This window comes from Xiphophorus couchianus, chromosome 8 (genome assembly GCF_001444195.1).
Source record: "Xiphophorus couchianus chromosome 8, X_couchianus-1.0, whole genome shotgun sequence".
Lineage (NCBI taxonomy): Eukaryota > Metazoa > Chordata > Actinopteri > Cyprinodontiformes > Poeciliidae > Xiphophorus > Xiphophorus couchianus.
Window position 1 is genome coordinate 5,047,089 of NC_040235.1, and position 17,892 is coordinate 5,064,980.

At 46.8% G+C, this 17,892-nt stretch overlaps 1 protein-coding gene across 5 annotated transcripts in view; it reads right to left on the reverse strand.

Annotated features, from left to right (window-relative positions):
• The window catches only part of hecw1a (HECT, C2 and WW domain containing E3 ubiquitin protein ligase 1a), a 68,368-nt gene that overhangs the window by 36,906 nt on the left and 13,570 nt on the right, over nucleotides 1-17,892 (reverse strand). For 3 of the 5 annotated variants that reach the window (XM_028025815.1, XM_028025814.1, XM_028025813.1), the window contains 2 exons: nucleotides 1,847-1,922; nucleotides 1,091-1,260 (listed from right to left, as the gene is read on the reverse strand). In XM_028025815.1, coding sequence (XP_027881616.1) covers nucleotides 1,091-1,260; nucleotides 1,847-1,922 — 246 coding nt within the window. Of the gene's footprint in view, nucleotides 1-1,090; nucleotides 1,261-1,846; nucleotides 1,923-11,992; nucleotides 12,396-17,892 lie in introns of those variants that run through there. The other 2 variants (XM_028025818.1, XM_028025816.1) reach the window with 2 other exon arrangements.

Genomic DNA, 17,892 nt, shown 5'->3' on the forward strand with positions numbered 1-17,892 from the left:
CATAAAGGTAGCAGGTCATAATGGGCCAGCTGTATTTTTGGTATTAAATGAAATTCATGAATTCAACTCACTGACTCTTCTTTGACTTCATACATCAAGAACTCAGCATGGAGAACGGATAATTCTCCAACAATGTGTTATGTTATTGTCTGAGGATTGTTATGTTGTTGTTCAGTTTCATCGTTTACGTTTAAACAATAAAATATAAAAATAATAAAAAGAAACATCGGGTTTGATGCTTCTTGGTCTAAATAACTGAATGGAGTCAGATTTTAGTGTATTAAGATGAGGGTTGACACTTTGTAGTTTGATATTGTTCACAGAAAAAGTTTGCGTGGCTGCCACACATTTTCAATCCAGGAAAAAAGTGTGAGTATATTTTTCCTTTGACACAAGGTAAATTTTTATACCTGGCGGCTTGTGCGTAAAATGTGGCGCCGCACATTTTTTGTGCATACGCACGCTTTATACATGAAGCCCCTGCTGTTGTTGTATCAACCTTCCAGACCTCCCAGGTCTTCTAGTTCTGGTTCTGGTTCTGCTCTGTGACACCAGAACCAGAACCAACTGTGGAGAAGCAGCATTCAGCTTCTATGCACCACAAATCCTCAAACAGCTGAAGAAACAACTGAAACACTGGCCTCCTTTAAATCTGGACTAAGACCCCACCTGTTTAGAGTTGCTTTTGAATCTTAATAAGTAAAACATTCATCAATCTATTTGATGTATATTTATGATTTTGGTGATGGCATTCATCAAAATGTAATGTTTACTGGTTTTCTCAACTGCAGACAGGATGGCGTTTACTATGACTATGTATTCTTGCGTTTCTATGATGTAAAACACTTTGAACTCCCTTGTTGCTGAAATGGGCTGTACAAATAAATTTGATTGATTGATTGATTGATTGGTTGATTGATTGATTGATTGATTGATTGACTGATTGATGCATTATGATTTAATCCTTGTCCCAGTTAGCCATTGGTTGACATAGTCATAACATTTTTAAAAAGTTACTGTTTAAACACCTTTTATTTACACGTAAGTTAAGCACTGTCAGAGATGAGGGCGTGTGCATGTGTGTGAAAACCTCTGAGCTCCACTGTGGGTTGACTGTGTTGCACACCACTTTAGAGCGTTTTTCCTGGCCGTGGTGTGGTAGTGAGGGGAATATACTGTGCTTCCCAGGCTGGATGGAGAGTTTCAGGTACGGGTCAGGATTGAAGAACATTCCTTTCTTCAGTCCAACAGCCTGAACATCTGACACATTGGACACAAGCAGACAGAGAAACAAAGAGGGGTAATCTCTTGATATAATAATATAATAAAAAAGAAGGATCAGACTGTGTTCAGCCATAAACTGACCAGAAACCAGCCATCTAGGCTCTTATGAACTTACTGGTATGAACTAACCTGCAATTTAAATATTAACACTTAATATGGTTTCAATAAGGTTTAGTGTGATTCTGCTCAAGAGTTCAATTTAAGATTTCTGTCTAAGTATTTATGGTATAGAATACACAACTGGGTCACACACTAGAATTTAGAGTGTATAGTTTCTAAGAAAAGTATGTATACACCTAATGTTTTGCACAAACTATATTATAAAAGTGTATCCAACTGTAATGTCTGATATACTATGGCCATGTTTACTACAGTAAAATACTGGCAACCACAGCTGCTGGTAAAAGACATTTTCTTTTACAGAGTATATAACCACACACATTTTGGGGAACCTTTTCACATTTTCAACTGTTCAAAAATATACATCCTGTAGAGAAAAGAAAAGGCCTGATGAGGATGTTGTGTTGAGAAAAACAGGCATTAAACAACATTAGCAGTGTACCTGACAGAGAAAAGTTAATGAGTCTCCTATTGCCCAGTCCATGGTTCACCTCAGGGCTAACCACAGGCTTTAATACCTTAAGACACACAAAATGGGAAGAGTTAAGATCTGTTCCTGTATGTGAAGAACAAGAAAATACACACAGTTCTTGCCGCTCCACTGAACCTGCTCTGTCTTTTCATACCTGATGTATAAATCTTTAATAGTGGTGAAAGTGGGACACAGAAAGAAAATAACAATTCCTGCTAAAGCCAGCAAAAAAACAAAACAAAAACACATCAACACTATAGGTAGATGCTTAGATTTATCACAGTAGGTCTTCCACGTGCTGAAGCAGCAAAACAGCTCTGGACCATTGCACGACTACCACCGTGTTTTACTGCTGGTATGACATTCTTCTGAAATGTGGTGTTACTTTTGCACCAGATGTAACAGGACACACCTTATAAAGAGTTCAGCTTTACTCTCATCAGTCCACAGAAAGTTTTGCCAAAATGCTTTTGGATAATCAAGATGTGTTCTGGAAAAACTGCTTTAGTGTCAATTTTGCTCAGCAGTGTTTTTTTCTTGGAACTTTGCCATGTAGTCATTTTTCCCAGTCTCTTTCTTATGGTGGAGACATGACCTCTGACCTTAACTGAAGCAAGTGAAGTCTGCAGTACTTTAGGTGTTGTTTTGGGTTCTTTTGTCACCTCTTCGATGAGTAGTCACTGAGCTCTTGAGACAGTTCTGGTTGGCCAACTACTAGGGGTTGAACCAATTAGTCGACTAGTCGACTCTAGGACGTCTCGCGAGTTTTTACATTTCATGTCGACTAGTCGCAGTCATGTGATTGCTGGTGGTGACAGCCTGTGCTGATCTGACAGCACAGTATACGTCACAAGACACAAGAAAAATAAGTTAATACATTAGTTTAAATGATATGTAGATGGATGCATATTTGTGGTTTTACAGTGTTTTTAAAAGGAGATGGAGTTGCAGCTGCAGTCCACTACAAAACACGAGCCATCTAAAACTCGCCCCCTTCCCGCTAAGGATGTCACTTAGCCGGCTCGCGAGTGTCTTTGTCACGACGATCTAACTAATACATTATGATGTTATGTTGCTGATTAAATAAAAGCCTGTAGTTGGTAATGACAGTGTATACTTGTCTGACATATATATAGCCGTGAGTTCGTGCTAAGAATGACACTTTGTGCTTAGAAGTGTCATCAGATCAGCTGTCAGAAGTGTATGACACTCTGACAGCAGATCTGACAGAACACTGGCTACAAAATGGCGTCTTCAAAACAGATCGAGGACAAGCCCGGATCTTGTCAAACAGGTAGAAATTCGTCAACAGTGTGGAAATATTTCACTAAAGATGACTCTTCTGGCTTAACTGTTCTGTGTAAATGCCGTATTTTTCCGTGAAAACGGGTAATAAAGCCTGTACGTTACTCCAAAGCTTTGCGTCTTGCGTTGCTATGACGTCACAACGACTAGTCAACTCGACATCGACTCGACTTTTATCATGTTGACGTTGACTAGAAAATATCTTAAATCGTTCAATCTGCTGAGTCAGCAGAGCTTCCTGCCGCGCATCGGGCGGAGGAGAAGCAGGTGGTTTCGTTGAATTCAGCTGTAACCAAACGGGATCCGTTCATAACAAGTTTGGCTTGTGATGTTCCAAAAGCACCACGTAGTCAGTGTGATAATTTGACTCCTATAGTAACTATCCAGAGATCATCAGCATCAGCCGGTGTTTAGAAAAAAAAAGTCAGACCCGACTTTGTGCAACAAACTTTTCCCCGCTGCTCACGAAGAATCTCCATAATAGTCTTAGTAAAAGCAGGAGAAGGGGAGAGTGTGTGTGTGTGTGTGTGTGTGGGGGGGTCAATATTTGCCGTGAAAATAGCTAATAAAGCCTCCAAGTAGTTGTGAAGGGTTTTTGCGCTTACGTCACTATGACGTCACCGCGACTAGTCGACATCGACTCGACTATTATCATGATGTAGTCGACCTTAAAAAATATGTAGTCGTTCAACCCCTACCAACTACTCTTAAGAAGGTTTGCCACTGTTCCATGTTTTGGCCATTTGTCAAAACATTACTACAGTGATAATGACTCACTGTAGTCCACTGGAGTCCCAAAACTTTAGAAATGGCCTTGTAGACCTTTCCAGACTGATAGATCTCAATGACTTCCTGAATTTCTTAACAAGACATTGGATTTGTTATGTGCAAATATCAAGGATTCATATATCTTGAAAGTAAGACATCCTCTGGGAAATCAGGTCTTGTTATTCTGTGCTCAAAATATAAACCCATTGTTCAGAGACAACTTGTAATGAAAAGGACCTGTACTGAAAAAATAATCACACAAAGCCAGAGGGCCGTACAGGGTTGTTTTGAGGCAACAGACTCTATGTGACTGGACTCTGCCAGTCACATAGAGACGACAATGGGCTGATGAATGCTTTATTCGCATAGGTCTAATTTGGACTAATTTCCAAGTTCTTTGCGTTAGTAAACTCTTGTATATTGAAGAGAAATTGTTTGTGTTTATTTCATACATGTGTAGTGTCTTGCTGTTTGAAGAATGCCATCTATTATTATAATACCAAAACATCACCAGTCAGGAATTCTTAAACAATAACTGAGACTGAACTATGTGGCTATTATTTTTCTGATAATCAGGTGGTACGCTAACATGATAATTATGAACTAAATTACTAGTTTTGTTAATAATTATACAAAAATGACACCAGCAATTATTTTGTGTTTGTTTTTGTGGCTGCAATCTAGAAGCTTACCACCATCAGTGTGTGAATGCATAAATGACTGAATTTAGTGTCAAGCAGTTTGCGGTCCTCTGGCCTAGATAAAGTGCTTTACAAGTACAGACCTTTTACCATTTGTAGTTATTCATAGTTAATCCAGAACCTATTGATGCACAACAACAGCCATTAGACACCAGGTCTCTGTTTCAGAAAGCAGGATAAGTGAAAATTCTGAGTAAGTTCTGTAGTAACTATGAGCATATCCTGGGTTTTCATTCATTTTCTTCCGCTTATCTAGGGTCGGGTGGTGGGGGTAGGAGCTTAAGAAGGAGGTCCTTCTTAAGCTGGGCAAGTGGCTTCTCCCCAGCCACTTGTTCCAGCTCTTCCGGGGGTATCCCAAGGCATTCCCAGGCCAGACGAGAAACATAGTCCCTCCAGGGTGTCCTGGGTCTTCCCCGCAGCCTCCTCCCGGTGGGACGTGCCTGGAACACCTCACAGGGGAAGTGTCCAGGAGGCATCCTAACCAGATGCCCGAGCCACCTCAATGGGCTCCTCTCGACGTGAAGGAGCAGCGGCTCTACTCTGAGTCCCTCCCGAATAACCGAGCTTCTCACCCTATCTCTAAGGGACAGTCCAGACACCCTACGGAGAAAACCCATTTCGACCGCTTGTATCCGTGATCTCGTTCTTTTGGTCATGACCCAAAGCTCATGACCGTAGATGAGGGTAGGAACGTAAATCGAGAGCTTCGCTTTTTGACTCAGCTCTCTCTTAACCATGAAGGACCGGTACAGCGCACGCTTCATTGAAGATGCTGCGCCAATCCGCCTGTCGATCTCCTGCTCCGTTCTTCCCCCATTTGTGAACAAGATCCTGAGATATTTAAACTCCTTCACTTGGGGCAGGACACCCTCCCCCCACCCCGACCCGGAGAAGGCAGTCTACCCTTTTCCGGCTCAAGACCATGGCCTTGGATTTGGAGGCATCCCGGCCGCTTCACACTTGGCTGCGAACCACTCCAGCGAGAGCTGCAGATCACGATCTGATGAAGTCAACAGGACCACATCATCCACAAAAAGCAGAGATGTGATCCTAAGGCCACCAAAACGGATCCCCACAACACCTTGGCTGTGCCTAGAAACTCTGTCCATTCTGTCCTTTTTGAACAGGGGGACCACCACCCCAGTCTGCCTATCCAGGGGAACTGCCCCCTATGTCCATGCAATATTTTAGAGTTGCATCAGCCAACACAAACCTACAACATCCAGATCCTTAAGGAACTCAGGATGAATCTCATCCACTCCCGGGGCCCTGCCACAGAGGATCTTTTTAACCACCTCGGTGACCTCGTCCCCAGAGATTGGGGAGCCCGACCCAGTCCCCAGGGTCAGCTTCCTCAATGGAAGGCATGTTGGTGGGATTGAGGAGGTCTTTGAAGTATTCTGCTCACCAGCCTACAACGTCCTGAGTCGAGGTCAGCGGCACACCATCCCCACTATAAACAGTGTTGGTGCTGCACTGCTTCCCCCCGTGAGATGCCGAATGGTGGACAAGAATCACCTCAAAACCGTGCGTAAGTCTTTCTCCATGGCCTCCCCAAACTCCTACCACGCTCGAGTTTTTACCTCAGCAACCACCCGAGCCACATGCCGCTACGACTGCCAGTACCCATCTGCTGCTTCTGGAGTCCCACAGGCCAAAAAGGCCCTATAGGACTCCTTCTTCAGCCTGACAGCATCCCTCACCTAAGGTGTCTACCAACGGGTTTGAGGATTTCTGCCGCAATAGCCAATGACAACCTTGTGGCCACAGCTCCGATATGCCGCCTTGACAATGGAGGCACGGAACGTGGTCCACTCAGACTCCCCTACCTCCCCCAGAACGTTTTCAAAGTTCTGCCGGAGTTAAAGCTCCGTCTCACAGGAGATTCTGCAAGACGTTTTCCTAGGTTTTCAGTTTCAAAACGTTCAAACCTACTCCTTGAACCAATCCTGCTCGGTAGCAGGATTGTTTGAGCAAATCCTGAGTTTGTGGTACTTTGTAGCTGTGAGCTGGCACAAGAAAAGTGTGCACACCTGCAGATGTTGGAGAGAAAATACTCTGCAGAAATCTCCCTTTACACAGGGCGATCAAACCACGATTGGATGTTTTGTCATTTCCAAATATATATATTTTTGACCATTACTTTTTTTCACTAGCCATTTTAGCTCCGTGAAATTTCAGTCTCACATCACTCATGTGACACAATGAGGACCTTCTTTGTGCTGCACTTGGTTTTAATACTGTCAAGAATACAGGAATACTGTTTAAATACAGCAAATGTGTAAATGTAGTGCGTGTCTGCAGCTGTCATGTGGGACGCCGGAATTCAATCCCCGACTCGTCATTAAAGATATTATTTTTATGTTTGTGCACAAATAACTTAGTTTTAGGTCAATTTTATAAAAGAGCTTTTCAGACAAAACCCCTCTCACTGTTGATCATTGTGACTTGAATGATCAACAGTCATTCAAGTCACAATGTTATAAATAACTCACTATCTGTTGGGAATCTATGTCATCATCTGCAAGTCCCTTCCTTCCCTCACTAGATGTCTTCAGGGAGCAGGATGGGAGTAGATTCCCCTGAGGTTGCCCCAAACACCTGCGATTCATTGTCTTTCATTGGTGGAGCATAAGAAGAGCCGGCTGCTGATCCTCCGACGCCAGATTGTTTGCCTATGTGGTATCTCCAGCCCCTCAGAGCCTCAGGTCATTGTCTGAAGTCTTTTGAGTTTTGAGCTCACCTATGTTTGTGTTTTGCCCTACTAGGTACGCAGCACTTAGGATTCCATCCAGATTGTGGATTCCTTCTTCTGGTTCGCCGTGATCCCCAGCGGTCCCGCCCTCACGGCTGCCCCGGCTGGTCCCAGCTCCACCGTTCTTCCTCTTAATCCCACATTGCCCCTCCCTAGTGGATCCCCCTACCAGCACCAGTAAGTGCCTCCTGCACTATACTGCTCCAGCATCTCATTTGGACTCAAGTATCTCTTTCGTCCCCGGAGTTCTGAGCCAGCCTCCCGATGTGGGTTTTGTTTCAGTACTGGGCACCTGCATTTACACGCTGTAGCAACTTGTTGTAAATAAAGCTAAATTACTGTTCTGATCTCTAGTTGGTGTTTCTGCATGTGGGTTAAACAGATTTCCAAAAGCATGACACTATCTGAAAACTGTGGACATCCCTACTGTATAGTGGGGTTCTTTACACTGGAAACAGCAGTCAAAATTGGTCAAGCCAGTGAGATGGCAGGAGAATATGCGAAGACATTCGCCGAAAGAGAGCAAGGCGCGGCAGCGGCCAGTCAGCTATGCGAGGGAGTGGACGCGGTCTCCATCAGAGAGAAGCGCACAGCTAAGTTCAAGAATAGGAACAAGAATGATGGCATATTCAGCTGCAAAAGATGTGGAAGTGATCATAAACCGAGGCAATGTCCACCTTTTGGAAATGCATGCTCAAAATGCAGAGGTTTACATCATTTTGCCAGAATGTGTATGTCCAAAGATAAAAAAAAGTCCATACTGTTCAGGATGACAATGATAGTGGTGACCAAAGTGATGATAGTGGTTCACTTTTTATCAGTATGGTAAACAAGGAAGATGGAAAGGGTCCATCAACAAAGAATACTGATGTACATCAAGCTAGGAACGCAGACAAAAGAGATAAATGGGTGGCACCACTTGTGGTAAATGGGACACTGATTTCATTTCAGCTTGATACTGGGGCAAAGGCGAATATTATAAATGTTAATGATCTTAGAGAGCTTAAAGAGAAACCTAAGATAAGAAAAAATACAGTTGCACTCAGGGCATATAACCAGCAAAGCATAGAAACAGAGGGTGTGTGCAGACTTAAAGTGAATATAAAGGGTAATGTGCACAATATAATGTTTGTAGTCGTTCCTAAGGGACAGTCACTCCTGGGAGACAAGGCCTGTGAGGATCTGGGTTTGGTCAGGAGAATATATCAGCTCAACAAAGACACTGTAGACGTGACTGAACAAGGTGCAGGGGTGTATAACATTGTAGATAGCTTCCCAGGCATCTTCAAAGGACAGGGCACCCTGCCATTCACATACAAAATACAACTTAAGAGTGACGCTAAGCCCATTGTGCATGCCCCAAGGAGAGTGCCAGTTGCACTGTGCTCCAGCCTGAAAAAAGAGCTGGACAGGATGACACAACTGGGGGTCATTGAGCGAGTTGAACAACCCATAGACTGGGTAAATTCAATCACCTGTGTGAAAAAGCCAAATGGAAAGTTACGAGTTTGCTTAGACCCCAAAGATCTAAATGAAAATATTAAGAGAGAACATTATCAGATTCCTAAGAGAGAGGAGATCACCAGCGAGATGGCAGGCGCTCAGTATTTTAGCAAACTAGATGCCTCGCAGGGTTTTTGGCAAATGAAGTTAGATGCTGAAAGCAACAAACTATGCACCTTTAACACCCCGTTTGGAAGGTACTGTTTTCTCAGGCTGCCATTTGGCATTAAATCAGCACTTGAGATTTTTCAAAAGGCAGTTGAGCAAATAACAGAGGGTCTGGTAGGCACAAGAGTCTACATTGGTGACATAGTGGTGTGGGGAAAAACACGACAGGAACACGATGAAAGACTTACTAGGCTTTTACAGAGGATCCGGGAGAGCAGGCTGAAGCTTAATAAAGAGAAGTGCCAGTTTGGGGTCAGGGAGGTTGTCTTCTTGGGCGACAAGATATCAGGAGAGGGTGTGGAGCCTGTTGTTGCGCAACACCCCCCCCCCTCCTTTCTGTCTCTACTCTCTCACTCTCATACTTCCTCTTCTGAGAGGGGAGATGTGCTACCAGCTCTCCTTCTAACGGGTTAATTGAGTTTCCTAAATCTGCTGGGATTTACCCTGTCCAGAACTGAAGTAAACTCTGTTTAAGCTGGTTTCGAGAAACGATTCGCCTGGTTATCTGACGGCCTACATCCAGGTGTCCCACCCTTCTTCCCCCTGTGAATTAGCCAGACTGAGCAGCCTACAGCCAACTAGTTTCACAGAGCACACCTGTTAACGGTCGCTCGTTCTCTATTTTACAACTTGCATTTGTTATTGAACCAGGTAGGTTTAGTAACTCGGGCGAGTCCCAAGAATGATGTTTTAAATATGGGCTACCAGCAACCTAAAAACATTTTCCACTTTTTCCTCTCCAGAATCAAACATCACAGCTATTTTACAACCATCAAAGAACTTTAAGGTGACTCATTAACTGAATGTCCACAACATCTTTTAGATTTTCTTTATGCTAAATATTTTATTAGTAAGGCATTTTTGCAAGGGTCAGTACAGCTTAATTCAGTAGCAGAAATAATCAAATAAGTAAAATCAATCATCTAGTCTATCTTTCCCTACTGCTGACACTGAGAACTAAAAAAGGGAACCTTTGAGAGAGACGGACGGAGTTTGGCGTTTCGAACCCCAGACCTGGCTTGATGATGAAGAAGGTGCTGCAGCAGGAGGAAGATGTTGATCGGCGAAGGCAGGGATCTCTGTAGGTCTGATGAGCTTCCTCTCCGCATGGATGCTGAGGTCACACAGGACTTGGTGCTGGCAGGAAAAAAGGCACCAGTTCTTCTTTGTCTTTGCCTTTGTCTTCATCTTTGTCTTTGGGGTCTGAACCCAGCCGATGAGAGAAGTGCGATTCGAAGCCACAGATTGTGGGCCAGACGGGTTGGTCCCCATGCATGCACAGGACAGTCTTCGGCTCTGTGGCCCCGGCTCTTCTTCAGCTGCAGAGTTCTTTGTCCATCTCGATCTTGGCTCGAAGCTGCCCGGAGGATCCAACAAAAGGTTCCTCTTTTGCACCCACCTTATATAGGGTTTATCCACCCCCCTGGTGCGCCTGCTGTCTGCTTAGACAGATGATCTCATATCCATCACTGTCTTACAGACATTTCCTGATGTCTGTGCTAATGTCTCAGGGTTGCTCAACCTCCTGTGTCCCTTGCCTGCACAACCTTTCACCTACTCTCTACCTCCAACATATCAGTGATGTTTAATTACAGTTACACCTTTTACACCATTTCAAGTTCAATGTCAAAATCACATTTATATCACATTTATTTTCTTTAGCTTCTCTGATTTAGCATTCATTTATGATTTTATAACCATAACTTATTAGTTACTCTTATTATGATCTTAATGTGAGTTATTACAGATATTTTTCTGAAAAGAAACCAAGAATAATCCATGATTCTAATTATTTACTACTAAAGTTACAGTTACTTGTTTTTCTTGTAAGTGTTCCCACAAATATAAGTGTAAGTATTATTACAAGTAAACCAATATTAATATAAGTATTTTACTTTGAATCTTATCCAATTACTAATAATGTTTAGATTTCATTCTTTAAAACTTTCATGCTTTAAACTAAGGAATAGTCTCAGCTATTTTTATAAATCTGCAGGCTGGAAACTTCCTCTTTTTCCAGGAAACCTGCTTTTCCTGTTTAATGACTCTCTCTGACTGACTATGATTTCTTATGATTAGATAGAAAAAAGTAGAATTAAAGCAAAGTTTGCATGAGACAAAAACAACACACACAACCAGATTTATTTTATTGACACTTAAGTCTACTGTTGGGCCTAGATGTCACTTGAGTGATTCATTTTAAAGATAACTTTATTTATTATTACTGTTAAACTAAAATCTCCAGCATGGGGAAGTGGGATGAGCTCGGATTTTCTTGACAAGCCTCTGTACTCAAAAGTGTAACCCATCCAGGAGATGCCACACCCCACAGATAACAGAGGTGTATTGAGAGCTCTAGGGATGATCAATTTTTTGAGCAAATTCATTCCAAATCTATCATCCAAAACAACATGCATGAGAGAATTGCTAACAAAAGAAACCGTGTTTGAGTGGACAGAGAAACATAACAAAGAGTGGAAAATGCTAAAGCACACGATATCTACCGAGCCAGTCCTTACCTTCTTCAATCCTGCAAGAAAGACAAAAATCTCAACAGATGCCTCAAAGGAGGGCTTAGGTGCCATATTACTGCAATCAGTTGGTGACACCTGGCAACCTGTGGCCTATGCCTCTAGAACAATGACGGACACCGAGCAACGATATGCTCAGATAGAGAAAGAGACTCTGGGGCTAGTTTATGGGTGTGAAAAGTTTCACTGCTATGTATATGGATTACCTACCTTTACTATGGAGACAGATCACAAACCGCTGATTTCAATTTTTAAAAAAATCTGAATGAGATGTCTCCTCGAATCCAACGACTTATGATGAAGTTGCAAAGATATGATTTTGACCTCGTTTACACGCCAGGAAAATACACAGTTGTGGCTGACACACTGTCCAGGGCCTCCTTACCTGACACTGATGCCAAAGTTTCGTCCAGTGCTGCAGATGTTACAGTACATGTGGACACAGTGATGTCAGGTCTGCCAGTGTCTGATGTCATGCTGCAAAAGATAATACAGGAAACAGGAAAAGACACTACTCTGAAAAGAGTGATGGACAACCTAAAAAATGGCTGGAAGAAGGGCAGCTGTCCACAATATTATCCAGTCAGAGCTGACCTGAGTGTGGTAAAGGGCCTGGTGCTCCGACACAATAGAATGGTGATCCCACAGTCAATGAGACAAGGCATGCTGTGCTGCATTCATGAGGGACACCTCGGGGTTGAGAAATGTAGGAGAAGAGCCAGAGAGGCAGTGTACTGGCCAGGAATCAATAATGAAATAGATAATATGATATCCACATGTCCACATCCTCTCCTTGGGCTGCCACCTTATCGTGGTGGAGGGGTTTGAGTGTCCCAATGATCCTAGGAGCTATGCTGTCTGGGGCTTCATGCCCCTGTTAGGGTCACCCAAGGCAGACAGGTCCTAGGTGAGGGACCAGACAAAGCGCAGCCCAAAGACCCCAATTATGAATGAAAATCTTGGAGTTGGTGTTCCCTCGGCCGGACGCAGGTCACCGGGGCCCCACTCTGGAGCCAGGCCTGGAGGGGGGGCACGATGGCGGCCGCCTGGTGGCCGGGCTTTTACCCATGGGGCCCGGCCGGGCTCAGCCCGAAGAGGAAACATGGGCCCCCCCTCCCATGGGCCCACTACCCGTGGGAGGGGCCAAAGGGGTCGGGTGAATTGTGTGATGGGTGGCGGCCAAGGGAGAGGACCCTGGCGGTCCGATCCTCGGTTGCAGAACCTGGCTCTTGGGACGTGGAATGTCAGCTCTCTGGTGGGGAAGGAGCTGGAGCTAGTGTGTGAGGTCGAGAGGTTTTGGCTAGAAATAGTCGGTCTCACCTCGACGCATGGCTCTGGTTCTGGAACCAGTCTCCTTGAGAGGGGCTGGACATAGTTCCACTCTGGAGTTGCCCAAGGTGAGAGGCGTCGTGCAGGAGTGGGCATACTTGTTGCTCCCCATCTCGGCGCCTGTAGGTTGGGGTTTACCCCGGTGAACGAGAGGGTAGCCTCCCTCCGCCTACGGGTGGGGGGACGGGTCCTGACTGTCGTTTGTGCTTACGGGCTGAACGACAGTTCAGATTACCCACCCTTTTTGGAGTCCTTAGAGGGGGTACTGGAAAGTGCTCCTCCTGGGGACTTCCTTGTTCTGCTGGGGGACTTCAACGCTCACGTGGGCAATGACAGTGAGACCTGGAGGGGCGTGGTTGGGAGGAACGGCCCGCCCGATCTGAACTCGAGCGGTGTCCTGTTGTTGGACTTCTGTGCTCGTCATGGATTGTCCATAACGAACACCATGTTCAAGCATAAGGGCACCAGGCCTTGTGCACTTGGCACCAGGACACCCTAGGCTGCAGTTCGATGATCGACTTTGTCATCGTTTCATCAGATCTGCGGCCGTATGTCTTGGACACTCGGGTGAAGAGAGGTGCGGAGCTGTCCACTGACCATTACCTGGTGGTGAGTTGGCTCCGGTGGTGGGGGAGGAAGCCGGTCAGACCTGGCAGGCCCAAACGAGTTGTGAGGGTCTGCTGGGAACGTCTGGCGGAATCCCCTGTGAGACGGAGCTTTAACTCCCATCTCCGGCAAAGCTTCGAACACGTCCCAGGGGAGGTGGGGGACATGGAGTCTGACTGGACTGTGTTCCGTGCCTCCATTGTCGAGGCAGCCGATCGGAGCTGTGGCCGCAAGGTTGTCGGTGCCTGTCGCGGCGGCAACCCCCGAACCCGTTGGTGGACACCTTCGGTGAGGGATGCTGTCAGGCTGAAGAAGGAGTCCTATCGGGCCTTTTTGGCCTGTGGGACTCCGGAAGGAGCTGATGGGTACCGGCGGGCGAAGCGGCATGTGGCTCGGGTGGTTGCTGACGCAAAAACTCGGGCGTGGGAGGGGTTTGGAGAGGCCATGGAGAAAGAATTCCGTACGGCGTCGAGGAGATTCTGGTCCACCATCCGGCGTCTCAGGGGGGGGAGCAGGGGAGCAGTGCAGCGCCAACACTGTTTATAGTGGGGATGGTGTGCTGCTGACCTCTACTCGGGACGTTGTGGGCCGGTGGGCAGAGTACTTCGAAGACCTCCTCAATCCCACCAACATGCCTTCCATTGGGGAAGCTAAGCCTGGGGACGAGGTCGCCGAGGTAGTTAAAAAGCTCCTCGGTGGCAAGGCTCCAGGGGTGGATGAGATCCGCCCGGAGTTCCTTAAGGCTCTGGATGTTGTAGGGTTGTGTTGGCTGACGCGACTCTGCAATATCGCATGGACATCGGGGGCTGTTCCCCTGGATTGGCAGACTGGGGTGGTGGTCCCCCTGTTCAAAAAGGGGGACCGGAGGGTGTGCTCCAATTATAGAGGGGTCACACTCTTAAGCCTCCCTGGCGAGGTCTATTCAGGGGTCCTGGAGAGGAGGGTCCGATAGTCGAACCTCGGATTCAGGAAGAGCAGTGTGGTTTTCGTCCTGGTCGTGGAACACTGGATCAGCTCTACACCCTCGGCAGGGTCCTGGAAGGTGCATGGGAGAGTTCGCCCAACCAGTCTACATGTGTTTTGTGGACTTGGAGAAGGCGTTTGACCGTGTCCCTCGGGGAGCCCTGTGGAGGGTTCTCCGGGAGTATGGGGTACCGGGCCCTTTGATACGGACTGTCAGGTCCCTGTATGACCGGTGTCAGAGTCTGGTCCGCATTGCCGGCAGTAAGTCGGGCTCGTTTCCGGTCAGAGTTGGACTCCGCCAGGGCTGCCCTTTGTCACCGATTCTGTTCATCACTTTCATGGACAGAATTTCTAGGCGCAGCCAAGGTGTTGAGGGGATCCGATTTGGTGGCCTTAGGATCTCATCTCTGCTTTTTGCAGACGATGTGGTCCTTTTGGCTTCATCAGGTCGTGATCTGCAGCTCTCGCTGGAGCGGTTCGCAGCCGAGTGTGAAGCGGCTGGGATGAGGATCAGTGCCTCCAAATCCGAGGCCATGGTCTTGAGCCGGAAAAGGGTAGAGTGCCTTCTCCGGGTCAGGGGGGGTGTCCTGCCCCAAGTGGAGGAGTTCAAGTATCTCGGGATCTTGTTCACGAATGGGGGAAGAAGGGAGCGGGAGGTCGACAGGCGGATTGGCGCAGCGTCTGCCATCAAGCGGGCGCTGTACCGGTCCGTTGTGGTGAAGAGAGAGCTGAGTCAAAAAGCAAAGCTCTCGATTTACCGGTCGATCTACATTCCCACCCTCATCTATGGTCATGAGCTTTGGATCAACGAGATCGCGGATACAAGCGGCCGAAATGGGTTTTCTCCGTAGGGTGGCTGGGCTCTCCCTTAGAGATAGGGTGAGAAGCTCAGTCATCCGGGAGGGACTCAGAGTAGAGCCGCTCCTCCTTCACATTGAGAGGAGCCAGTTGAGGTTGCTCGGGCATCTGGTCAGGATGCCTCCTGGACGCCTCCCTGGTGAGGTGTTCCGGGCACGTGCCACCGGGAGGAGGCCCCGGGGAAGACCCAGGACACGCTGAAGGGACTATGTCTCTCGGCTGGCCTGGGAGTGCCTCGGGATTCCCCCGGAAGAGCTGGAAGAAGTGGCCGGGGAGAGGGAAGTCTGGGCCTCCCTTCTGAAGCTGCTATCCCCGCAACCCGACCCCGGATAAACGGAAGAAGATGGATGGATGGATGGATGGATGGATATTCACATGTGTCACGTGCCTTAAACATCAATATAAACAGACCAAAGAGCCCATGCTGGTCACTGATGAACCCACAGGACCCTGGCAAAAAGTGGGAACTGACTTATGCCACCTGAATGGTAAAGACTATCTTGTGATAATAGATTATCACTCTAACTATCCAGAAATAGCCCAGCTTTCTAACACATCAGCTGCTGGAGTAATTACTCATCTGAAAAGTGTTTTCTCCCAGCATGGGATTCCCTTATTTAGAATAGAATAGGATAGAATAGAATTACTTTATTCATCCCAGCAGGGAAATTATTTCGCAGTTACAGCAGCATAGAGACAAGACACACAACAACGACCACTGAGTAGCAATATAGACAAGATAAAATATGACATGCTGTCAATATAAAAAGCAGCTTAGAGTAGTCCTTGCAAGGATTCAAAATGCAGAACAGAATGTATATGTAAATATATGTACAGCAAGTGTGCCACAGTGCATTGTGCGAAATTGGACTGATTAGTCCAGAACAGTGATTTAGCTTTTATTGTACAGTGAGATGGCATGTGGCAGGAAGGATTTCCTGTATCTGTCCCTATGACAGCGGAGCTGGAGCAGCCTATGTGAGAAGGTGCTCCGCTGTCTGTCCACTATGTTGTGGAGAGGGTGCTGTTTATTGTCCATAACAGACAGAACCTTCTTCAATATCCTCCTCTCCACCACAGTTTCCAGGGACTCCAGCCTTAATCCCAGTACAGAGCCAGCTTTCCTGATGATTTTGTCTAGTCTATTAGAGTCGCCGGCTCTGATGCAACACACAGCAGCAAAGAAGATGGCACCGGCAACAACACTGTGATAGAAGGTCTCCAGCATCTTGCTGCACACATTGAAGGATCTCAGCTTCCTTAAAAAATAGAGTCTGCTCATCCCCTTCCTGCACACAGCGTCAGTGTTAGATGCCCAGTCCAGTCTGTTGCCGATTACAACTCCCAGGTATTTGTAATCCTCCACCTCCTCCACCACTTCCCCTTTGATCTTTAGTGGCCGTGAAGGTATCTTCTTCCTTCTGAAGTCAATCACCGTCTCTCTGGTCTTACTAATGTTGAGCTTCAGGTGATTCTGGTCAGACCACTCCACAAAGCTGTCCACCAGTGTCCTGTACTCCCCCTCCCCTCCATCCCCTATACACCCGACAACCGCTGAGTCATCAGAAACCTTCTGTAGGTGACATGACTCAGAGTTGTACTGGAAATCAGTGGTGTACAAGGTGAAGAGAAAGGGAGAAAGCACAGTTCCCTGTGGAGCTCCTACGTCACTGACCACCACATCAGACAGGACACTGTCCAGACGGACAAACTGTAGCCTGCCTGTCAAGTAGTCAGTCACCCAGGAGATCACTGAGTCGTTGACACCCATCCTCCGCAGCTTCTCACCCAGCAGCAGAGGCTGGATCGTGTTGAAGGCACTGGAGAAATCTAAGAATGTGATTCTCACAGTGTTTCCTCCACCATCCAGGTGCGACAGTGCTCGTTGCAGCAGGAAGATGACGACATCGTCAACTCCTAAGTGGGGCTGGTAGGCAAATTGCAGGGGGTCTAGAAACGTCCTCACCTGAGGCCTCAGCAGGGCCAGGACCAGTCTCTCCATGACCTTCATCACATGAGATGTGAGAGCGACTGGTCTGTAGTCCTCTGGGTCGGCTGGCCTTGGCTTCTTGGGAACAGGAACCACATGTGATGTCTTCCACCGCAGCGGGACTCTCTCCAGCCTCAAGCTGAGGTTGTACATGTGTGTTAGTACCGGGGCTAGCTAGATGGAGCAGGTCTTCAAGATCTGTCGTGTAATGCCATCAGGTCCTACAGCCTTCCCCTGGTTTAATCGCTCCAACTGTCTCTCAACCTGGCCTGTAGTCACCGTTAGCTGGGGGTGGGTGTTGTTGTCTGCAGTGGAGATGGGGGGGGACTGAAGGAGAGGTGGTGTGCTGGAGAATGCCGGTAGGTGGATTGAACGACTTGGGGCAGTGTGGATGTGTGGGGGGATGGTGGTGGTATGGGAGTAGCAGGAGGTGAGCTGAAGCTGTTGAAAAACTGGTTGAACTGGTTTGCTCTATCCCGGCCCCCAGACATCTGTGTGTCCTTCCCCTTCATTCCAGCGATGTTCTTCATTCCTTTCCA